At 45.0% G+C, this 25053-nt stretch overlaps 1 protein-coding gene and 1 long non-coding RNA gene across 2 annotated transcripts; one reads left to right on the top strand and one right to left on the bottom strand.

The window, feature by feature from the left end:
* Window positions 1–1167: 1167 nt before the first annotated feature.
* LOC132592306 (uncharacterized) lies at window positions 1168–18047 on the top strand. The gene is made up of 2 exons (XR_009557741.1): window positions 1168–1321; window positions 17944–18047. It is a non-coding gene; the product is annotated as an uncharacterized LOC132592306 (long non-coding RNA).
* PAFAH2 (platelet activating factor acetylhydrolase 2) lies at window positions 8005–25053 on the bottom strand. The gene is made up of 10 exons (XM_035118288.2): window positions 24796–25053; window positions 21270–21420; window positions 20525–20621; window positions 18131–18199; window positions 17648–17789; window positions 16255–16368; window positions 13601–13692; window positions 13283–13453; window positions 11885–12033; window positions 8005–11667 (listed from the first exon to the last, which is right to left on the bottom strand). The coding sequence occupies exons 1-10, from the start codon at window positions 24883–24885 to the stop codon at window positions 11573–11575; spliced, it is 1170 nt and encodes a 389-aa protein (XP_034974179.1). The 5' UTR covers window positions 24886–25053; the 3' UTR covers window positions 8005–11572.

The following is a 25053-nucleotide window of genomic DNA, read 5'->3' as shown; positions in this document are numbered from 1 at the left end:
AAACCTATAAACAAGAAGACAAACAAACTAACAAACAAAAATTATACAAATCAACAATAATCCACATCAATACATTTACATTAAACAAACACTGTTCTTCCCAACCAATTATACATCACTTTCCTTGTAAACTCTCTATTACTTGCAATATCTTTTTCTATTTTTCTACTAAATCTATTTTATCCATCCTTTTAAATCCCTTACAGATTTTAAATATAATTTCCCCCCCATGTGATTCTAATCCCAGCAGATCGCTAACTCAGTCTTAATATTATTTTTCCTAAAATAAAGTTCCACACACTCCCATTCCAATAGAGGTTTCTGTTTAGGTATGTTCCTAATCGCTGCCGTCATTCTTGCCAAATTAACAAACTCTATTAATTTCACCTGCCAATCCTGAACCGTGGGTACCTCCTCCTTTTTCCATTTTTGACCGATTAATAATCTAGCCGCTGCATAGGAGTAAAGGAAGATATTTTTCTTCCTGTCCCTTCAAAATACATATAAAAAACAAGGACCTGCTCCTTTCCTGCATCATGTAAAACTCACATAATATATATATGTTTTGCACTTGGTCATCTAGTACTGTGTATGCAAAATAAAAGGTAGGCCACACACACACACCCCTGACATTTTGGAAAATTCAGAAAACCCACCCGGACAGAAATTTTACTCCTGAAAAAGAGGACAAGTCCTGGAAAAAAAAGAGGACAGTTATAACATCATGAGCACTAATAATAATGAACGCTCAATAAAAAGGACGTTTGGGGTTTGTTGTCTTACCAGAATATGAAACAGCTGGCCACAATAGGGTACATGTTAGTCTTTTTGGCTTACACGTTCAGCAGGAGTAGACCTGATACCCGGCACTGTCCGTTTGGGGCCATCCCATGCCATCTGATCTGCTGGGCACAGTCTTCCGCCACCATCTTTCAGCCTCCACCCCTGCATCTGCTGTCTGTCTCTATGGCAACAGGGGCAAAGGCCTCATCCACTGGGCTCTGCAACTAGGCCTCAGCCTCCAACTTGCACAATGTTTTCCTCTCAGACCAGCTTTTGCTAGTCTCTTATCAGCAGATGGCCAGAAGCAGAGCAGGTCACTTTATGGAGCGCCCAGTCTAATTTCCATTACAAAAAAAAAAAGCAGCAAAGGGGAGGCGGATTAAAACGAAGGGACTTCCTTTTCCTCTCTGGCCTATATTTTGACAGCGCTGGTTGAATCCATGTGCTGACCCAACTGAAGTCGCAGTCGGACAGGAATCAAAATGCTGGCCCCTACATCCTGGCCCAAACACCTTGTTTTGCTCAAATATATAGTCAGGTAAGCACAATGGATCTGTTCAAAATGTTTGCTGAACAGGAATGGGGATTTTTCAAGGGGCTGAGCTGTATTGCTGCCAGGAAGTAGAAAGGAATCACTTCCAGCGGAAACTAATTGCAGGATTGTTCCATGACGTTTTGCTGCCAGGAAGAGAAGGACAATAAGGCAGCTCCCTCCCATTCACTCGTCAAAAGCTGGAAAGACTGGACAATGCTTGAATGTTAAGACAACGCTCCACTAGCTTAGGTGGTGCATGGCCGCTCATATGACTTGCTTTATTTATAGTGCCCAGGCCCTTGCAGAGCCAGGCAGAGGCCCGGGCCAGGTAGATAATGTGGCCCCCCTTTTAATCCTTTTGTTACTTTTTTTTCCATTTTACTGATTGTGAATATGCTGACTGAGGCCCCCTTTGGAATCGGAGTCCTGGGCCAAATGGCCCATATGCCCCCCCCCCGGTCTGGGCCTGATAGTGCCCTTCAAACAATCCGCCACCGGTCCCTGCCTCTCACCACCTGCACAAGGATGTTACCTTGTGAATGGAACTGTCTCCCCTCTTCTCTCCCTACATGTGCCCCTAAAACTATTACGGGGGATAGGGCACAATGTGCATTAGAATTTAAATTATCATGCACCATATAATAAATAAAAGAAGCAATTAAAAAATACAATTAAAAACCATGCAGCATCGAGCACAGGGTATTGCAATTGCTACAGTAGGCAGAAAAACCATGAAGTGGTCTGCCAAGACCCTCAGCAATTTTCATGTGTTCCGCGGGGGAGAAAGTTTGGGAACCACTGAACTTGAGGAAGGTAGGCTACCACATTTTCCCAGCAGCCTTATTTTTTAGTTTGAAGACTGGGAAAATGCAATTTGCCTGTGCCACATGTTTCTGGGGATCCAAAACCCCAGTTGTACAACTCTGTACAGAACATCATTTTTAATTGCTCTGCTGCTTTAATGGATTTGTGTTATTGCCTCTTAATTATGGATGTTTAGGTTTTAATGTTTTCATAGGATTGTTTTATCGTTTATTTTAATTACGGATGTTTTAATGTTTGTGTAATTTTCTTTTATGCTTTGTAAACCAATTGGAAGTCTATTTTGGCATTGGTATGAGAAGTAGTAGTAATGGAAGTAATAATAGTAATAATTCCCTGTGTGAACAATTATCTGCAAAGACTCAAAAGTCCTTTGTTAAGCTTGCATTTTATTTAAAATTTTATTTTGTATATTGCTTTGTGCACTCTAGAAGCATTATAGAAATCTAGAAATCTAAATCTAAAAACTCTAAGTACACTTTTCTATGGGGCAAGATTGAGAGACAGGCAAAAATGCCAGGGGGGAAAAGGAGCATAAGTACTTTGTCCCCTGGTCTTCATCTGGAGGAATATTGAGAGCTACCTTATAGAGAGTCAGACTGAAATATACTCTTGGCGTAGAGGCGTCGTTGCAACATCTCGTCCCTCAGGCCACCGACGAGGCGGTCACGAAGCATGTTCTCCAACTCTAAGAAGTTGCATAACCGGGCGGCTTGGCGGAGGGAGGTCACAAACCCAGTTATGGTTTCCCCCGGGGCTTGCCGCTTTGCGTAGAAGGCATTTCAGCAAGCTACCACCGAGGGCTGTGGTGAGAAGTGCTCCTTCAGCCGTTCCGTTATTGTTTTGTAAGAGACGGTAGCGACATCTCCAGGTGCAAGGAGAGCCCGGGCGATTTCGAACGTCTCCTCTCCACAGACGCTGAAGAATGTCGCCCTCTTCATGGCATCGTTGGTGACTTCTTTCGCTTGCAAGAGGAAGTTGAAACGGGCAGCGTACCCTTCCCAGTCTCCTGATGCTGGTTTGAATGGCGAGAAGCTGCTGTCGGTTGCCATTCTGGGTTCCTTGGGTCCTGGAGCTGAAGCCTGGATGCACGGTGTGATGCAGCGGTGCGGCAGGTGGCGGTGCTGCGGTGCAGTGCGTGGTGGCGGTCAGCTCAGCAGGATCCCATCCTCGTCGCCAGTGAAATATACTCGGAGTCGAGAGTGAATTTCATGCTCTTTATTCAGCTCATAGTCATCAAGGAGAAGAAGAGAAGAATGGCTCTTTTCCCAAAACCATCTGCTTATATACATTATTTACACAATGGGCTTTGCCTGGTTGGCTACTTCAGGGCTACACCTGTGGGCCAATCAGGTTGTGGATTGACTTCTGCCTGCAGCCTGATTGGCTGCTCCTACAGGCCAATCGGGTTGCAGATTCACTTCTGCCAGCCGCCTGATTGGCTGCTCCTGCAGGCCAATCAGGTTGCGGATTCACTTCCACCTGGAGTTGGATTGGGTAGCTCCTGCGGACCAATCAGACTGCTGATTCTGAATCCTATTGTTCTAGGATTCAGCTCAGTACATAACACAGACAGTTGGTCACTCTAGCCTAGAATTACCTACACTGACTGGCAGCTGCTCTCCAGGGTTTCAGGCAGGGGTCTCTCCTTGGAGATGCCAGGGATTAGACATGGGACCTTCTGCATGCAAAGCAGATGCTCTGCCACTTTGCTACAGCTCTTCCTTTGTATGATCCACAAGCACCTCACTTCCCAGCCTAAGGTTGCTCACTGTTGTAGGAACATTACAATTCTCTCTCCCTCCTTTTCAAAGAAAGTTAAGAAAGACAACGCTCAATCAGGGTCAGCTTGGCCTTGGCTAATGAACCTTCCTCAACCAATGTGGGAGGGCAGAGGTGAGACACAGAAACAGATCGCCTCAAACATATCTGTTCAGATGACGTGTGAGTTTTTTCCAGGGGTCAAGTTCAATAAGATTACTAGACACACACATCCCTGCTTGGGGGTGGTAGAGAGAAAGGATGTGTTGTGAGGGCACCACCACCCTCCAAAAAGCAAGCAGATTTTGCATATTAAGACATTCATGTCTTGTTGATGCTGTCAGGTTTCACTTGAAAACCAAAGTTCTGCTCAGCTGCTGTCGAAGCCTTTGAAGTCCAGGAGGGCTGAGAACTGATGCTGCTCTCTAAAGATAAGACAGGGCTTTTTGAAATGTATTCCTTTTCTGAGGCAATTGGTATCTTAAACACAACCATGCAAGGAATTCCAATAGGGATGGTTGGCTATTCCCATCTACTCATCTCCTCTTCCAGCTGTACTTGCGACACACACACACACTGTATAATTCAGAAATAATTTGTACAACAGCAATTTGGAGGACTAGGTATTAGTATTCACACCACCTTCATATGAGAGTGCTGGAGGAAGGATTTTCTTTGATCCAATCCCACAATTCTGCACATAAGAATGAATTTGTATAGGGGACCTTTTTAAAGTGTGTACCCCACTTTCCCAAAAAAGGAAGCCCTTGCCAGTGCAGCCAGGAGGACTTGTAACACAGACTCTAAAATAAAATAAATTTTATCAAGAACAGATGGCTCATTATTCAACATTGAGAATTGTGGCCACACCGTAAAAGGAGATTGCATTTTCTTGCACTGTTAGAAAAACTGATTAAGTCAGACTGATTTGGATCATCTTATTTGTTCCATTTGTAAAGTTGAGGTACACCTCAAGATAGCCATTTGTATTTGGGTTCTGATGATCTTCTAAGATAATCAGTTTGAGAATGTAGTCTTATATTTATATTTACTTTTCTTTTTTGTGTTTGTTTCTGGGTATACAGTAATGTTTAACTAATCCTTTCCTATGATTTTTGCATATGATTTTCAAATTAGCTATTGCAATTGCTTGTATTTGAAACCTTGAACGTGATCAATTTAGATTTTTTTAAATTAAAGCCTGAAAAATTCCCTTGTCTTTCTCTTTGTTTTCTGTACTTTTTAAACTAATACAGTTTTTTTAAAAGAAGAAAGGAGATAATAACTAAAATTATCAGGTAATGGGAGCACCTTTCCTGTCAAGCTGAGTTGCCATATACCAGTTGTGGGTAACCTCTGGCCTGCAGATATAAGTAGCCGCGGAGACCATCCCTCTTGCCTGGTAAAGCCATCTCATGCCCAAGATCAAAGTCCTGTGCTTTTGCAAGGACCCACATGATTGCTAGTCCTTGCCAAAAGCACAGCACTTTGCAGATGCCAACAACCAGCTGACTGGAGGTGCTTGCAAAGACACAGGGCTGGGTAAATGCCAACAACCAGCTGATTGTCAGTGCCTGTGACTTGCTGTGCCTTCACCTGTGATATCAGATTATTGATAAGTAGCCCTACCCGGCTCCCTACTCCTGCTACATATTAATAGTGAACTCAATTCTCCATGAAAAGTTCCTGATGCAGCCAAAACAGACCTGCAAGATCACAGCTAGCCTGCAGTTGTCTCCCTCCTTCTTTATAACCTGTCTGGAGGCTGGCCCTGGCTGTAAGCTTCCTCCTGCATTTTTGTCTCAGTGTTGCCCTTGTAGAACTCCGCTACAGAAGTGCGGAAATTAAATGCAAATGTAACATGTTTAAAAGCTAGATTTGCTTTCAGAGTCAGTGTTTGTATTTGATGAATATGTCAATTGCTTTTGGTAACACGAAATAAAAATAAATGCCATAACTAAATACATAATTTGAATGATTGGAAATAGCCTTCATCAATACTTTGATGTGGCCATACACACACATAAACACACAAACATTTTTTCTTGTTTAAGAATGCCCAAAGAGGAGATGATCTGCTATGATATCACAAATGTACATCATTTCCAGCAGGGCACATTTGCATGACTAATATGCGAACTACATCCGCTTTTCCTATAGCAAAGAAATCTCAGAGGCCCTGAAGAAAAGCTATGTGATCAAAACTGCTTAAGACCAAAAATAGCTCTTCTTCATGTCACTGTTTTTAACACCAGATTTTCCTTCCCTATGCACAGCCTGTGTTTGCATGCAAGCTTACTGTTTTTTTGTCTAGGATACAGTAGAATGGAGATTCAAAAGAGTGGGGGCGATGGGGGGGGGGCACGAATGGCTGGAGGAAGATGCTTGAGTCCCAGTTTCCAATGACAGGTGGTGGAGTTAATGGAGCCGAAATCAGTATCAGTGGAAGAGACTCGGAGAACTCTTAATTCATCCTTTGGCTTTGAAGCCAGAGGTTCTTCCATAATTAAACATCCTACTCAGATTATGCCTTATATGGAAATGCAGCCCAATGGCTTCCTATAGGGAACACCTAAAATCCATGAAGTACAGCATTGGACCATAGGTCCCTGGCTTTAGTGTGGAAAGGGACTTACATCTGCCCCCCCCCCCCATTTAAGTTATTGGGCTACATTTCAGTCATGAAATACAGGAAGAAATCTAGCTTTGGAGGGCAGGCATATGTCTGAGGCAGGACGGCACTGCCCCTTACAGCTGTCCACCGCTCCCTGGGGAAGGCTGCTCCTCTCGCTTTTGTCAGGCCTCGTCTTGATCAAAAACAAATGCATGTCTGGGGCTGCAGTGGGTGGCGGGGGGCAGCTGCTCCCAATGAAAGCTTTCTGCCCCATGTGCATTACCACCTGCAAGATGCCATTTGAAAGATGAAAACCTGTTCGAGGATGGCAGCATGTGTGAGAAAAAAAGCCAAGCAGCAGCGTTGAGAGCAGAGGGGAAGGTTTCGTGTGCTGTGCGCAGGCACCTCCAGAGGCAGCTCCACTGTCTCTCTTTGCTGCCCAGGATGCTCCCTGCGCCGCCCCAGCCCTGTTACATAACCACGTTGCGCAACCTGATATGCGCCTTTCACTAGCACTGCCAGGACGAATTGGGTGAGACAAGCTAATTCTCTGTGCTCTGTGTCGCTGTCAGAACAAATCCCTAGCAATGCTGATTCAGGGTGGAAGTGGGCTGTGATTTCCACACCAGTCGCTTTCTTAGGCTGTTATGAAAGGAAATGACAAGAGCCTTTCTCTTAGCTCTGGGTGGCAGCTGAAAGACCTCTCCTGTCATCTTGACCCCAGAGTCTAGCAATGACCAGGGGAGCCAGAGACTTAACAGGGTCTCCCATACATCTGAGTTAATTGACTCCATCATAAGCGTGTCATCGACCCCAAATCAAATTCTTAAGAATGAAGAAATATCAATATATACCATATTTTTTCGTGTATAAGAGACCCGTATGTATAAGACAACCCCTATTTTTTTGAACCCAAAATTAAGAAGTTGGGCCAGAGCTGCTGATTGATGGCCTTCACTCAAACCAGCTTCCATCCAATTTGAAAATGTTAAGCTGTGGTTATGCTGAACTGTGTACATTTTTGGTGGCTGTTGCACATGCTCAGATGATGACCTCATTGAATAAGAGTTGGAAGGTGCAGATATGGGGAAACAAATTATTTCATTTGTTTTATTACATTTCTATCCCTTTTCCTCAAGGTGGTGTACGTGGCTCTCTCCCTCATTTAACCCCAACAACAACTTGCAAGGTATGTTAGGCTGAGAGACAGTGATTGGCCCAAGCTCATCCAGGAAGCTTCATGGCCAAGTGGGAATTTGATCCCTGGTCTCCCAGGTCCCAGTCCAGCACTCTAACCACTACACCACACTAGCTTTAGAAATGCAGCAGAGGGCAGCCTCTTTGTGCTTCAAGCTGGCAACACATACATGTCCTGAGTGTGGCCTTATATTGCCAACAGATCATCCGGATCCAGCTCTTTTGTATGTGTGATTGGCACCTTGGTTTACACCATACATTTTAAGCACTTGGTTTCCTCCCCAACTGCAGTTTCCTCCCTCACCGAGCTACAATTCCCAGTACCCTTGCCAAACTACAGCTCCTAGGATTCACTGGGAAAAGCCATGGTGCTTTAAACATGCACTAAACATGCTTTACACGTATGCTGTGCATGTGACGTGAGGCAGCTTCAATGTTTTTCATGAGAGTTATTAAGGCCAGGGGCCACGTCTAGGGCCCTCACAGCCCAGGGTCCTCCAAATGCATGCCAGGCCTAGGATAGGGGCAAGGTGGCGGCAAATGAACATGACATCATTGTGTGGCAAGGAAGTGCTCCAAAGCACCAGCCAGCACAACATCCCCCCCATTTTTCAAAAACCCCTTTCCCAACCTCCACACTGAAAAACTGTTTTTGGGGAGGAAAGATGAAGGAACCTGCTTCTTTCCCACCACTGCCTGCTAAAGCTTGGGGGGCAGAGGAGGAGCGAGCAACCAGGGCATCTGTGTGTGGGGGTGGAAAGACAGCACCTAGATTGCCTAGCTAGGGCAGTGCTGGTGGAGGAAGGAAGGGGGGGGGAAGAGAGCGACAGAGCATGCAAGAGGGGGCACCACTGTCTCCTGAGAACCTGCAAGAGCCAAAGGGCACGGGAAGGCTTCGATTTAAAGCGCCCTGTGCTAACTGGCTATGCAAAGAGGCTGAACGTGACTGCGGGAAAGTTGGTTCTTCAGCCTGTGTTGCATAAGCTGCTTGATCATTCTGAAGAGGGAGGCAGCAACAACCTGTGTTCTCTGCGTTTGCCTTTTCATCACCAACAGAGGCTCACAGCAACCGCCACACAGAGCCACAGATGTCACAGCAAGACTTTGCTGCGCCCAACCAAAAGTGGACCATTCTCGTTGCTGGAGATCAGTTCCCTGTCATGATCAAACAGCCCCCTTTATTCAGCAAAGAATGATTTGGATCCCCTAAACCGCAGGCTAATTGCCTGGAAATGAGCATCATCTTATACACTCCAGATACCCCCCTGCTGTGAAAAACACACACGTGAAATGCAACCTGCATGTCTCTTTTGGCACATATATTTATTTTATTGCCAATGTTTATATACTGCTTTATTTCAAGCAGACCCCAAAGCGTGTACACATGTAGGAGACTGTGGCCAATCTCTGCTTCCAGAGCTGGATGGCTGCTCCATGCTTTGATACTTCTGCGTGGGAAAGATGACAGTGGTCAGATTCTGGGTTCTGTCACCATTGCTGTGTGGAAAAGCAATTTTGCCTTCAGATCCAGGATGTCAATCCACTAGCACACAATTTGCTTTCGACATTTATCTACAGGTTGGGTTAACACCAAAAGCTTTGAAGGAAGGACTCCGTTCAAGTGTGAAACTGGGCAACTGCTGTGTACAAAATGGTTCTCTCCTCCAGAGAATTAGCCTGCAGCTTCAGTGATCCAAAATGATATGCGAACCAAAACACAGGCACGCTGCAAGGTTTGTACTTTCCAAATTTCGCAATGCCGTTCTCCAGCCAAGTGATGTGTACAAAAACACATCCACTATAGGGAAGTGTGCATAACAATGCATATATATTAGTGGATATAAAATACAAAAATGGATTATTCTGGGGAAAACTGCTTTGCAAAAATGTGTATATTAGGCAAAATTTCATAGAAAAATATGTACATTAGAAGAAATGCACAATAAAATGCTGGTGAACTTTAACGAGCGCTTTTGAGACAAAAAATTGCAAACTGGTATGGAAATGAGGATAACTGAAGATTGGAAAAATTAAAAAATGGATGGAAACTGAAATTGACAGATTTGCCTATCCCTCCCCCTAACCACATAACCTGAGTGGCTATTGAGAAGGGTCCTTCACTCTGTCCTGTGATCCCACTGTCTCCTCCCCCCTTGTAAAAATAAGAGTCCAAGCAAATTGAATTGTATATAAACATGTTATGAAGCTCAAGTTTCCAATTCAACAGAGTTCAAACAAACAAACAAAAAATCAACGCAGGCACTTTTGATGGACACAAGAGGGACATTAGGACAGCATCTTACCTATTCCAAGGTATTCACATGAGATTAGGGCTGTGCACTTTCTGGAATTGCACCAGGGCTGGAGAAGGCAACACGGTGGAGGTAGACTACCGTAGGTCTGTGCAAATGTGTGACACAGCTGACTTGGAGAAGAACATGTGTACTTGATATTACCCCCACCCCAAACCCTGGTTTTTGCTATCTCAGGCATACAGTAAACACAAGAGGGTCATTCAAGCATTCGGGAAGATCCACTATATGTGGTGGGTCACACGTTGTACTGGACAGGGTTAGATATACCTGACATTCACATTCATCAGCAACTCAAAGGTGGCACTCTTAGCTACTTTCCCCATTACCAGTAAGTCCAAAATTAAAGTGCATACAGGATATGCAAGAGTGCTGCTTGGAAAGTGCTCCGAAGCAATTTGGCAAGTACTTCATGTGTTGCAGGTTCGAGCCTTGGTATTGAACTCAAGGGTTCTGGGATGCAGCCTTGGCTTATATTAATTAGGGCCTTCCTACTGAGCTGCATTAATACTTTTGGGGCTCACACGCCCCCAGGTGCATTCTTGGTACAAGGCATCCCTTCCCCATGATGGTATCACTAGAAGTTCTTTTCTTAGCCTGCAGGCCAGCTGGAGAGGAGTTTCCATCTCACACAGATGTATAACTACGGCTAATGCCCACTTCTCCATGATTAAAGGAGTTGTGAGGGCCAGAAGATATTATTTCAATACATATTTGAGGACCAGGATCTCCATTCTGTAGAAATCAAAGTCACAATTGCTTCCCTACACCATCTTTGCTACATTTGGCCTAGTGTAACTGCATAGAGAGCTTCACTATGCCCCAAACAGATTGCATTATTGTTTGGGTACAATTATTTTAAAAAAAGCCTACAGAGGCACCAATAGGAATCAATCTGAAAGATGATTATAGTTGTGAGAACATCTGTGAAATAACTGGTATATATAAAGAGAGCATTCAGAGAGAGATGCTTCTACACAGACCTGAACTTCTCCAACCTGGTATAATCTTCATTCTAGTTTCTATGGTGAGCTGTAGACCACTAGGTCCAATCCTTCATTCACTTGATGCCACTATTTGGCTGACATTTTTTGTCTTGTTCATAAATGTTTCACAACTCCAAAAAAAAAGCACTCTGCTAATTTTGTGTGGCAAAGGATGCCATCAAAGGGGGAATTCAGCCCAAACGTGCTATGTTGTGGTCGAGTTCCCTTATCTCAGCAAGACTTTGTGCAAGAGAGAACTTCCTCAAGGATGGGTCTCCAAAATGACAACCCTTATTTCTATTCCTCCAAACAATGACAGAGGAACAGACAGATCAGCCCAAAAGATGTAAGCGTTTCTCATCACCTCTCTGTAGTCCTGGAGAGATCAGGAGCATGTTTAGGGAACTCTTGTAGCAGCAGCAAGAACAAACCCACCATGAAGTTGATAGCAGGTGCTGTGTCTCGACAGCGACTGATTTTTAGAACGTGCTCCCCCAGCTTCATAAGTTGGGGAAAACGGAGACTGTCCAAAAACACTTGAGTTAAGTTTGTTCCCCCAGGTCTAGAGGCTGGACTTCTGCAAAGGACTGTCCGGAACTACAGAATCGCCAATGCCTTCCAGAAGACTATCCCACTGATCAAAATCTTCTTTCAGCTCTAGGGAAGGAAGAAAAGAAATGGGGATTAGCCCAGGAAGATGATTATTGCATGATATAACTTCTGGCAAGGCATTAAAAGGAAGAATACCACTGGATCCATTAGTACCCAGAGGAAACGGCAATTCTTTAAAACGGTCCCAGCTCACTGGAACAACCACCACCTTCCTCTAAAGGCACAGTCCATAAACACCACCACCACCACCACATTGACTTACGGAGGTGTTTCTGCAGGAAGGCAAGAGCGGCCTGGTTGGTGATGTCAAGGCCCTCGTAGGGGTCGATGGTCCCTCTGGTTCTGAAGACTCTGTTCATGAGGTTCCCCGCAATGAAGGTGAAATCAGTCTGACTCTGGTGGACGGTACCCCTGGAAAGAGGACATAAGCACTTTGACAAAGCTGTTTCCATGAACATATGCATTTGTATGCACACACTGCCCTAGTATATGCATTTTTGCGCACAACAGTTGGCAGGAAAACTGCAGCACAGAATTCAGAGAAGTGCCCATCTCAAAGGATGACTGCATTTCAGAAAGTGCAGATTAGGTACATTCACCTTTAAATGCAAACTGAATCAAACCTCTCCCCCAGCCCTAGGTCTGATCCACCAGGCCGCTTCTTCAAAGGGAAAATGCCACGTTTATTTAACTGTTGGTTGAAAAATACAATAGTTTCCTATGAATTTGACCTCCAAATCCCAAATGAACTTTACACAGCTTAAGTTTGTTGAGTGTACCAGCAGCTGGAAACTGCAGCAAAAGCTTCGTTCTAGCCAATTACCTTTACACTCTAGAAATTCGCAAATATTGCAGAGCTTTCACTTTGACCTGCTTTAACGATTTAGCATTTGCCATACTGGTAAATGTGTAACCAGTGTGTCTGCCCTTGTCAATTGGGGATCAAAATGGCTGAGCATGCATAACTATACTGTTCATACTATAAAGACCTTTGCTCCTTATATATTACACCCATTCAAATTAATTTCTCAGGAAGAGCTGATAATTTTTATACAGTACCTCCCTCCTCTTACTGTCAAGACACCCCTAATGAAATTACTACCAAAGTGGCAAAATTCTGTGCATCAGAATCCATTACTAGGAACCAGATCTTCTTACTAGTACTCAGTAATCCATCCTAAGCATACCTGTGAACAACACACACACGTGTCTTAGTTTTTGGGCTGGGCTGTTAATTTTTCATAGTCTGCCAGCTCGTAAATTGCTAATTGCATGTGTTTGATTGTAATTTACTGGCTGATCTGTGATTGAAATAATTAAGAGCTGAACAGTTTAAGTATGAATGAAGGCGGCTTGTTATTTTTGATCAGCTGATCCTATCTTGGTTCTTTTGGGACTCCACACTCCTCTTTTATGTTTTATTAACCTATCCTTGTGCTTTTGCAAACAGGTTTGATCATCTCTTTTTCTGCCCTCCTTTTCAGCTCAGCTCAGCTCAGCTCAGCTCTCCTCTGTCTGTCTCATTCCCCCCTACTCGCTTCCTCTATGCGTCACAGCCGCTTCAGATTGCAAGCCTGCAATCATTTACTCCCTGTGTAGAGCTGTATTATGACAAAGCTCTGATCGCACCAGTTGAGCAAGTCCAGACCTTCAGACTTACAGGATGGTTAAAACCTTGGTTTCCTTGTTCACAGCGCTGATCTTTTTCATTTTGGCCACGCTCTCCGCAGTCTGAAAGGACTCGGTGTTGACAAAAAGCACTGGCTTGGTCACTTTCGGGTAGACAGAGTTCTCCAAAGGGAACATCCAGGCATCAAGGGCAACAGCACACCTGCAGGGAGAGATAAAACCAGGTAACCAAGGCCTTGGATTCCCATCAGGCAGCATGTTACTAGAAGGACGTCCCCAGCTACCGCTCTGAAGTTTTTTAAAATAGGCTGCCCCGAAGACTCCCAGGCAGCCTCTAGAGCATACTCACTTAAACTGGGCTTCTTTAACAAGAGCCAGCACAGCTGTCGCTCCTCCAAAAGAGTGGCCCATGACGGAGACTTTGGACAAATCCACGTTGTCCTGGAAGGGAAAGGAAGGAAACCTCTGAAAGTTGAAGCCACTTCCCAGAGATTTCATTCTTCAACAAACTATCACCAAGGAATGCTAAGGGAGTCGTGGCTACAAGGTTAGGGGTGATATATGTTCAGTGTACTGTAGGATCTCCTGAATTGATTGTTGCCTGAATTGGTTTAAAAATACGACGCCATCTCTTTGACTTAAATAGTACAAACAATCCCTAAAAAGCCCCAAGGTTTTAAACCAGGGTCGGCAAGGTTTACTTTGCCTGGACCGGTTCACTCCAGCAGAGAGCCCTCCGTGGGCCGGATTGCGCACGCGCCCACAATTTCCAACGTCTGCGCAGATGTGATTTCTGGCACTGCGGAAAAGAGTCCCTGTGCCATGCGGGGACTGGCCGAGTGGGCAGTTCAGGGGCGGCTTGTGGGCTGCTTAAATGACCGCATGGACCGCTTGTGGCCCATGGGCCTTAGGTTGCTGACCCGTTTTAAATGTTAGCACTATCCAACCTGTTTAATGAATCAAAACGCAGAACTGAGCTAACAAAAGTGGCACAATTGCATAAAATGTTTTTTTGAAAGCCAGGGTTTCCACCAACCAGCAAAAGGAGGCATTCCCAGGGGTGGGGGTCACCACCAGAAAAGGCCCTGCCCCAGTTGAGTTTGGTTGGTCAGTCTAGTACGAACCCCTTTCTAATCATGAAGGGGTTTGCATTGAAACCCCTGCTAAGATGAAGTTCTCCCTCCTCTGTTTTAGTAGAACCTTGCTGCCTGCAAAGTGCTTTGAAGTCCTGACCCCGGGACTTCAAAGCACCATATCGCCTGATGTCATTGCGGTGCCAGGTGACTGACAGGTGGTGATCCTGATAAGGATCTAGCCTGTGCAGCCAAAGAAGGTTCCACCCCCCTGCCTCATAAGATTCCTTGGTGGCTTTCTGCAGAAGCCACTGCTGGCAGGTCTCACAGGAAGCAGGGTACATGATGCAACAGCTTCTGCAGGGCTGGTAACGTGAATGAGGCTTGCTAAATATCAGAAGGAGGAAAGCAAGAAGGGACTAGGAGAGGACACAGAAGGATTTCGCTTTTTCAAGAAAAACGAAAAAAGGAGAGGCAGCAACAAAATGCTTTGGAGAGCCTTTCTTTTGTTTCTTTCTGCTGATTCCGCTCCCTCGTGGCCAAGATGTACCTTTTGAGAAAAGCAAAACAGGGTCTGGCTCCCTCTGGTGACCAAAGAATACAATCACAGGGAAGCCTCAGGAGGAGGAAGACAGATGGGAGGTGGGTGCGAGCGAGGCCAGCCTGTTAACAGAAGCAGCCCGAGGCTGCTTGAGTGAATCATCTCCATGTACACCCCACAATGTTTTACACAGTGGTGGCTGCTGCCTACTGGGACTGGGAGGGCAGAAGGCAGGGAAGCCAACAGAATGTAGAGCCAGAGCAAAGTAATTCTCGTTTTCTCCCTGCTGAGTTCTACAAGGACAACACCGAGACTAAGGAGAGGAAGCTGATAGCTGAGGACACCCCCAGGTGGGATTTAAAAGGACAGGCAGGGGAGGAACTCGCTGGAGGCAGATGGAGGTTGTTGGGGCAGTGTCCCCTCTGCCGTAATGGACGAGCCCGCAGTAGTTTTACAGGTGCACATAGGCACTCATAAAAGAACATGCTTGCACCCTTCCTGTTTTCACATCAAGGATTGCTGCCCCAGCCACAGGGAAGGGATGTAGCTCAGTTCAGTGGCAGAGCATCTGTGGTGTGTTCTTCAGGTCTCAGATTCAATCCCTGTCATCTCCAGGCAGGAAATGTCCCCTGCCTGAAATGCTGGAGAGATGCTGCCATGCATTGTCAACAATACTGAGCTAGATAGAGCAATGGTGTGACTCAGCTCTCCTGCCTGCTGCTACTATGTTTGCTTATTCTGCAGTGTATTGACTTCTGAAGCAAGGTGAATTGGTACAACTGCCTCTAGTTCAGAGATCCATTAACACACACACACACCCAACCACACACACACACACACGAGAGAGAGAGAGAGAGAGAGAGAGAGAGAGAGAGAGAGAGAGAGAGAGAAGTGGAAGAGATAACAGGTTAGATTTAAAAGATTCTGGAAATTTTTTAGATTAAGTTCGAAATTTAGGAAAAATCTAGCATTGAAATGACATTGATGTAGATGCCAGGCGGGTCTCTTGAGGGAGAGCAGGGAGACCACTGGGATGCCACTAAGGAGAAAGAATAGCAGCTCCCAGAATCCCCAGCAATACACACTGGTCTCTTAGCACGCCAAGCTGACATAGAAAAGATTTCCTCAAGCTTGAGAGCTACTTATGGGGACCTAGATTCAAATATCTTCTCTGCCATGAACACAGAGCAACTAGGTAGCCTCACGGTAAAATGGGAACAATGGCAACCTACCTTAAACAGCTGTAAACACAAACTTCAGCTGTGGCACAGAAATTACTAGCAGCAGTTATTTAGAAGCAAACACCATTTGCTCTCTGGCAAGCCATTAAGTAAGGTATACTGTTGCCTCACATCACATGACAGACTGGATGAACGCAATATGTTTTACCTTCAGCACAGACAGATCAAAATCAGTGCGCAAGAGGTTGACGACAGCCTTGCCGCTATCGATGCTCCGGATCAACTTAAGTCCTCGTTTGCACTCGTTTGCTCTTTGATGAAGCTGCAACAACAAGGAGGAGGTCTATGGTTAATCCTCTTGTTCGTTAGCTGGCTTTAATGAGGTTAAGCCCTATTTAAAAGTGCTTGTGTGAAAAGAGAATAGGAGTTGAAAGCCTGGCCTCCAGGCTTGTTGCTTAACTCTTTCTAACAAATAACAATTTAAAAATTGTTGGGATCAGAGCATGGTATCTGAAGAAGCATGGTAAATTCTGAAGAAGTGTGCATGCACACGAAAGCTCATACCAAAATAAAAACTTAGTTGGTCTTTAAGGTGCTACTGAAGGAATTTTTTTATTTTACTTCGATCCAGACCAACACGGCTACCTACCTGTAAATAACAATTTGTAAACCATAGGGCAAGCCTTGCTTACAGTTTGTGGTTAGTCTGGAGCAGGGAGCAGGGAGAAATTCATCTCGTTTTGAATGGACAGCCTATCAAATTCATACTTTCTGAAATAATACACAAACTGAAACGCAGCCATCCTTTGAGATCTGAACTCCTCCAAATTTTGCAACGCAAAATTGAAAGTGAAAATAAAAAACAAAAAGCAGAGAGAACACCCAGGGACATGTCAAATGCCAGAAACAAAAATTCTACTATGGGCTTTTTATTATTTATTTATGCAGGGTAATATTTTAAACAATTTTCAAAAGATGACAAGTCTAGCCACCCTTTTCTTCAAGCAACCCTGAAACCTGCAAGGATGGGAAGAACCTTCCACATCCTTGGGGCCACCACTGTGAAGGCCTTGCCTCTGACAGCCCACGTTCTAACTTCCCCTACTGATAGACTCAAAATATAGATCAATGTTCTGTTAACCTTTCTTGGATTTTGGGGCATGGGCATGGAGGAGTGGTTAACGGCCTTAACTGACTTTGACCACAGCAGCTGATAATACCTCGAAAACACTCATCTCTTTGTGATCCAAATTCAGCCAACAGTGAGGAGCATGGACCTCTCCTGATGTTGTCCAACTTCCATCAGATAACATGGCCAATGTTCAGGCATGATGGGATTTATAGTCCAGTAACTTCTGGAGGGTGACACCCCTGCTTTGAAAAACACAATCTTTGTGCCAAGTTCAAGCTGCAAGGGCACACACAGAGGTGCTCAAACTTTTTTTTAAAAGAAGTACTATAAAATATTTTTGGACTGGTTGCTAGCAGGGGAGTCTGCCAAGGGATATTAAGATTTTAATCTTTCTTTTTCTTTGCACCATAGAGAAGTCCACTAAGAACAAAACAAATGTTTGAGCATGTGTGTTTAAATCAGAGCATACCTGTGGGTTTCGGAAGCGAAACTCCTTCTGACCTTTCGGCACCCCTTGATACGAGAGCCATTCTTCCCGTATCTGAGCCTCAGGGAAGTCTGGAGTTTCAGGATCCAACTTGCAAAAGTAAGTGGCAGAGGCAGAATGGTCTCTGGGGGAGGGGGGGGGAAACCAAGTACAGGCAGTCAGGTAAAGAAGAGTTCAGCACCTCAAATTTTCCAGAGTCCCAGTTGGAACCAAGATTGTAGGAATGTATTTTAGTCCCACAGGATTATTTCACACACACTCTCCTTTTGCTCTTTTAGATACCAACGTCCCTTTCATACTGCTGGGATTCTGGGAACAGATGCTTACAAAGCTTGGCCGAATCCAGCAAATGCACACGTGAGTGAAATGGGCAACTGCGGCACATCAGAGTCAAATATCAAGAGTCTTATCAAGGCACACAAACAATGGGATGTCATCCTGTTCTAAAGGGATTCCACCTCTCACCTGTGCTCAAGCGCCATCACCACAAAACCACGCGAAGCCATTTCAACACAGATGGCGGAGTACACAGTTCTGGAAATTGAAACAGAGATGATAACGTTACAAATAGTGGAAAACCCCTGTAATTCCTCTGGATTTTTGTTTCATTTCGTTTAACGGAAATTTTGTACTGCTTAATTGTAAATAAAACCTCTGTGTGGTTTACCAAGACTATATAATATGCATTAAAATTCTCAGTAGAGATTGAAGTTAAAAACATTTTTAAAACAGTGAAAATATGAATAAATGTAAAATACGAATAAAATGCAAGATTCAGTGGTACCTTGGTTGCCGGACGCCTTGGAACTTGTACTTTGGCTCCCGAACGATCAAAAACCAAAAGTGACTGTTCTGGTTTTCGAATGATTTTTGGAAGCCAAACATCCAGCGCGGCTTCTGATTGGCTGCAGGACACTCCTGCAGCCAACCAGAAGCTGTCTTGGTTTTCGAACAGTTCCAGAAGTTGAGCAGACTCCCTGAACACATTTTGTTCGAGAACTAAAGTACAACTGTATAAGCTAAAATTACATATTAAAATATGTTGGATGTACCTGTTTCTAGGAATCTACTACATAGCTAGTGCCCTCCAAATCTTGTTGGACTACCACTCCCATCAGCCCCACTGAGCACGGCCAGTGGTCAAGGGTGATGGGAACTGTAGTTCAGCAACATCTAGAATGCCACAGGAAGTGTGTGCGAACTTTTGATCCTTCAGTTGTTGTTGAACTACAACTCCTCCCAGACCCAGCAAGCGTAGCCAATGGCAAGGGATGATGGGAGTTGTAGTTCAGCATCATCCAGAGGACCAAAGGTCCCAACACCTGGGCTACAGATCAGCCAGCCCTGAACCAAAGTGTGTCTGCTCCTGAACCTCAAAATAAAAATTAATCTACCCGTATGCTATCTCTCTCTGTCCAGGAGACTCTCCTCTTTAAGATGCACAATACATTTCTCTGAACTTAACTGCTCTGCTGACAAAACATTCAAAGGTGTGATGATGACCCATATAAGAAACTGGCATTCTACACCCCTCAGTAAGCTTTGGGTCACCTGAAATCACACCTCCAGAGGAGTATCTTCTACAAAATATTGAATCGCATGCAGCCCTGAGTGCAGAACACTAAAACCTGGCATCCCTCCCCTCCATGCTCCTTCAGGCCACCTTTATTTAAAGCCTGATATCACCACTTTAAACAGTCATAGCACCCATAAAATAATCCTGGGAAGTGTAGTTTGTTAGGGGTGCTGAAAGTTGTTAGGAGACTCCTATTCCCCTCATAGAGGTACAATTCACAGTGTGGTTTAACAAAATCAATCCTTTCTCCCATGGACCTCTCGGAATTGTAGCTCCGTGAGGGGAATAGGTGTTTCCTAACAACCCCCAGCACCTTTAACGAACTACAACTCCCATAATTCTTTGGGGAAAGTGTTTAAAATGGTATTGCAGTGCTTTAAATGTATGGTATGAAACCGGCTGTAGTAGCCTAGCTGTTCCTCAGCCTCCCTCCCCAAAAAACACGCTACTTCTAGGGTTCCTTGCAGTTTCCTACATAGAAAGCCTGTTTACAATGGTAGTGTAAATGAGGCGTCGATTTGGGGGGGAGGGATTAAACACAAGATCACAGCTAACACTTTAAAAAGCAACAACCAGTCACCCAAAGTCTAATCCAAGATGTGTCTGGGCTCATGTGAACTAAGCCATTCTAGTCGATATTTATCCCTTGGTGCTTTCTAATGAGCTCACAAGGATTTGTGGGAAGACTGGACGGCAGAGAGCGGGTTTTTCACATCTAAGGCATCTTTCCAATCCCTCTTAAAATAGATCCAAACCGACTTGCTCACCTGTTGGCAGTTTTAGTCCCCTATAAGCAGCTAGAGGACTGCTCTTGTTCCCAAAAATGATTGTGCCCCAAAATGCCACTCAGATAAGGAACACTGCCTGTTTTAAGAACTCTAGGAATGCTAAAGATTGTGACGCACGTTGGATACTCAGAAGTGCCAAAGAAATGCCAGGTATATTGCAACCGGCTAAATGCAGTGACCTCTCGGTCACAATCCATTGTTTTTCCCAGCATTACTGTCCTTTGCTGAAAGGCCAGCTCCATTGGGCCTCCTCTCCTTCTACAGACACCCAGTGGCAGCCATTCTGGCCCAAAGGCCCTTCTAGACTTGGGTGTGTTTTTCTGGAGGCATATCTCACAACATGTCATTGATGCAATCCAAAACTGCATTAGTGGTGGACTTACGTATACCAGACAAGCCACGTCTCATCATTCATTTTATCATTTGCATTGTCCATTTTATCAGTCCACAGGAGGTCTTGCACAGATGAAGGAAATGTAAGCAGAAAAAACTTACCGAAAGGCTCCTAATCCGTGGGAGAATATGATCAATGGATACTTGTGGGAACATGGTTGAAAAGGAGCATCCCAGCTCACGGGGATCTTGCACGAACCTGTAGAAATCAATGAATGTTCCAAGGCCTTGTTATGCAGCAAGTGGTCAATGCTTCACTATCCCAATTATGCTATGCTACCCAAGAAAACCTTTCGCTCATTCATCTGTTCTTAGTGGTTTCTTGAAGTTTAGAATTGTTTCAGATACAAAAGGCACAACCCTCTTGCATTCCCTGCAGGGTGTACATCTCAGGTTAGTGGCATCTACCGGACGTAGTTCTTGCTTGTACTGGTGGTACAAGTAAATTTAAGACACTGGATTGACTGATCTTATACCTCTCTTCCAATAGATGCTTTTACTGCACTATATATTTAAAGCACATGACTCCTCCTCCCCCCCAAAAATCATGGGAACTGTAGTTTACCGCCTACAATTCCTGGCACCCATAGCAAACTAAAGTTCCTGGGATTCTAAGTGCTTTAAACATATGCTGCAGATGTGATGTTACTTCAAATTGTTGCAAGCCAGCAACTGCTGCATTGCGGGTGGGGGAATTCCAGTTCATTCTGCTAAGCAGAGCCCTGAGCTCCTGCCCTGATGGTACACTGGTCTGAGCAAGTTTCAAGATCTTAAGGGTTACAGGTAGAAGAAGGGCACAAAAGCAGCAGCACTGCACCAAGATGCTGGCAGCCAGCAAACCCCTTACCAAACGTCACGCTGAGCAGCGGGGCGCACCATTTCCTGTTCATGTTCATGTAGTCGGAGAGTCCATAGTAGTACTCATAGCGAGGGATCCAAAAGGGCTGCTCCGCCCCATCCTGCTGGATGCAGGGGTAAAATAAGCGAAAGAAGAGGCCCTGAGGAAGAGAAAAGAGATTGTAGCGTAAACTCAAGCATTTCCCCAGCCACTCTGGGCGGCGTCCAACAAAATATTAAAATACAATAGTCTGTTAAACATTAAAAGCTTCCCTAAATAGGGCTGCTATGGTTTTCCCAGTAGTGATGTATGGAAGTGAGAGCTGGACCATCAAGAAGGCTGATCGCCGAAGAATTGATGCTTTTGAATTATGGTGCTGGAGGAGACTCTTGAGAGTCCCATGGACTGCAAGAAGATCAAACCTCTCCATTCTGAAGGAAATTAGCCCTGAGTGCTCACTGGAAGGACAGATTGTGAAGCTGAGGCTCCAATACTTTGGCCACCTCATGAGAATAGAAGAATCCTTGGAAAAGACCCTGATGTTGGGAAAGATTGAGGGCACAAGGAGAAGGGGACGACAGAGGACGAGATGGTTGGACAGTGTTCTCGAAGCTACGAACATGAGTTTGACCAAACTGCAGGAGGCAGTGGAAGACAGGAGTGCCTGGCATGCTCTGGTCTATGGGGTCACAAAGAGTCGGACATGACTAAACAACAACAAATAGGGCTGCCTTCAGATGTTTTCTAAAAGTCTGGTAGTTGTTTTTCTCTTTGACATCTGGTGGGAGGGTGTTCCACAAGGCGGGTGCCACTACCAAGAAGGTCCTCTGCCTGGTTCCCTGTAACTTGGCTTCTCGCGAGGGAACCGCCAGAAGGCCCTCGGCGCTGGACCTGAGTGTCCGGACAGAACAATGAGGGTGGAGACGCTCCTTCAGGTATACTGGACTGAGGCCAAGTCTCTAGATACTGGAAATATGTGGAGGGCCTTTCTTTAGAGATATGGTATAAAAAGGTTGTGTGTGTTTTTTTAAGTTTCAGAGAAGTTGACTACTAAAGTGTGATTATTTAGGAGACAAATCAAAAAAGACAAATTTGGCCCGACTTCATTGATTATATAGCAAAATCGGAAGAGCCCAACAGAATACCAGCATTGTTTGCATTTATATGGGACCAATAATCTCAGCTACAGTGGTGCCTCGCTTAACGAATGCCCTGCTTAACGAAATTTCCGCTTAACGAAAGGATTTTTCGAGCGGAGGTTGCCTCGCTAGACGAATGCGTTGTACGAAAAATTCGTCTAGCGAATCGCGGTTTCCCATAGGAATGCATTGAAATTCAATTAATGCGTTCCTATGGGCAAAAAAAGGTCAAAAAAATTTCAGTGCATTCCTATGGGATTCACTAGACGAATTTTTTGCTATAAGAAAAGACCCGTGGAACAAATTAATTTCGTCTAGCGAGGCACCACTGTACTTCTCTTCAGAGTCTGGATACATTTGATGAGTATAGCAAGTTAACATTTACTAACATTTCTGTGAAGCAACAGATAACCACCTCATGACTATTTTTTTATTTAATTCATATTTGTAGTTAGCATTAATGTTTGTATTGTGGAAAGCATGGGAGGGATGTCAGGGCGCTGTTGTCCATAAAAATTAACTCTCAGGTGTGTGCCTTCATGGATTGGGGGTGCCTAGGACAAGGTGCCTAGGACAAATCTTGCTGTCTGTAACCACATACATTTTGTTTTGTTTCAAAAAGTTAATTTTGAAAATTAAGAAGCCTGTTCTCCCAATCACACCTTTTCTGTGAAGCTTTGGGCACAGCCTCCCAGTTGCCATTCTATGCCCTAATGTAATTCAGTCAGTACAAAAGGGGAGAAGGAAACCTTCTCAGCCTGAGGGCCACATTCCATCCTAGGCAGCCTTCTGCACATGCACAGAACAGTAGGCTTGTTTCGACATACAACTCACAAACCTCTTCCTCTCTTCTATCCAAGTAAGCAAGAGGCACTATCAGGGTTCAAAGACACTTTCCTGTCACCTCAGGGAGTGATGCAAGGCCAGTGCGGGGGTATGGCTTTTGGAGAATGCCAAGGGTCAAAGGAGAGGCTGGGAGGGCTGCATTTACACCCCTGGATCTGCGATTCCCCATCCCCGCTGTACAACAGAGCATGCCAGAATTACGCCCTCCGAAGTAACTTTTTACTTCAGAAGCCATAGATCAGGTATGTTCTCCTGATCATATGTTCAATTAATAAAAATAATATGTTGAAGGCACAGGAGTAGAGCAGGCTGCATTTGTTTCCTGTGAGTTGGTCACCTTGTTAGATGACATGCAGATTATTCATTTTCCCTCTGTGCCCAACCCTGTCTCCCCCACCGACCCAAAAGAACCTCAGCTGGTTTTCCTGGTGACAGTGAGTCACCAAAACAAAACACCACAGGGATACCAACGATACCAGCAGAGGGAACCCTCTGGATAGTTTCACCACCACCTGAAGTGCAAGGGGTAGCCGGGTGGCCTGGGAAACTGCATTCCCTGGGGCAGCCCCTAAGTTGCGGAATCCCCCTCCCCACAGAGGCAATGCTGTCACCTTCATTATGTGGTAATCCCTACTAGGCTATGAAGCTCAATAGGTGACCTTGGGCCTGTCACTGCCTCTCGGCCTAACCTACCTCACAGGGTTATTGTGGAGTATGCCACCTTGAGTTCCTTAGAGAAAAGGTGGGCTAGAAATATAATAATCAGGCAAAGCCCTGAGATACACATTTTTTAAAACCCACCCTATTTTCTCTGTCCTGAAAATTATTTGCACTGATTCAAAAATATTTTTAATTAAGAATTGTAACCTGCCATGGGATGTCATGGTGGAGGGTGAGAAAAACAACCATCTAACAAACAAATAAAAATAATAAAGGTAATGTATTGTATGGTTTTATTTTGTGTGATGGAAATGTAGTAATTGTAATAAGCTAATAAAGATATTTGAATCAAAACAACAACAACAAAGGCAAGATACAAAACCGCGAATTGCCCAATTCATATAACTGCTGTGTTAGAATATGCTCTCTCTCCAACCAGCCTTTTTTATTTGAAGGGGTAAGGTAAAGGGACCCCTGACCATTAGGTCCAGTCGTGACCGACTCTGGGGTTGCGCGCTCATCTCGCATTATTGGCCGAGGGAGCCAGCGTATAGCTTCCAGGTCATGTGGCCAGGGATGGGAAATAATTGGTGTGGCGCAGAACTGGGGGTTCCCAAGCTGTAGTCTGTAAACCGTCCACCAGCTGCCCCTGAGCTTCGCACCTATGAAGGGCACTGACTGATTCAGAATCCTACAGAGTCTGTACTCAACTTCTAACGCAATAAAATACAATGTAAGGAATGCAGCAAAGCAATAAAAAAAATGACACAGCAACTAGCCACAAGAAGCAGATCGGCGGAACCCTGCTCCCTTCTTCGTTGACCCTCCAAGCTGACAGGCTGGTCCAGCCTCACTTCTGCCCCCATCCCCGCCCCAGCAAATCACTGTACCTTTGGCGTCTGTCCCACCATTACATCCGTGCAGCCCACCGGGAAGGCTCCCTTCCCGTGAGGCAGCCCCAGGGACTGGGTGACCCCCATGCTCTCCTGCTGCTTCTCCCTCAGCGCGAGCCGAAAAAGACGGATCCGCGGGCGCCCCTTATTTGAGAAAGACGCCAGCGGGCAGTTTCATTTCCTCCTCCTTCGGTTCCTGCTGCGCCTCGAAAGGCGAATCTGACGCTCGGCTTGCGCATTGGCCGGCATGCCGCG

This window comes from Zootoca vivipara, chromosome 6, assembly GCF_963506605.1.
Source record: "Zootoca vivipara chromosome 6, rZooViv1.1, whole genome shotgun sequence".
Taxonomy (NCBI): domain Eukaryota; kingdom Metazoa; phylum Chordata; class Lepidosauria; order Squamata; family Lacertidae; genus Zootoca; species Zootoca vivipara.
This window is presented reverse-complemented; position numbering and strand designations above follow the sequence as displayed.

Coding starts and splice junctions, on each gene's coding strand:
- PAFAH2 (XM_035118288.2), bottom strand. CDS start 24,885: ATGGGGGTCACCCAGTCCCTGGGGCTGCCTCACGGGAAGGGAGCCTTC. Junction 13,693..16,254: donor TTGATCTGTCTGTGCTGAAG/GTAAAACATATT, acceptor TTTCCCTTCCAG/GACAACGTGGATTTGTCCAA. Junction 11,668..11,884: donor CTTCCTGCAGAAACACCTCC/GTAAGTCAATGT, acceptor TTCCTTCCCTAG/AGCTGAAAGAAGATTTTGAT.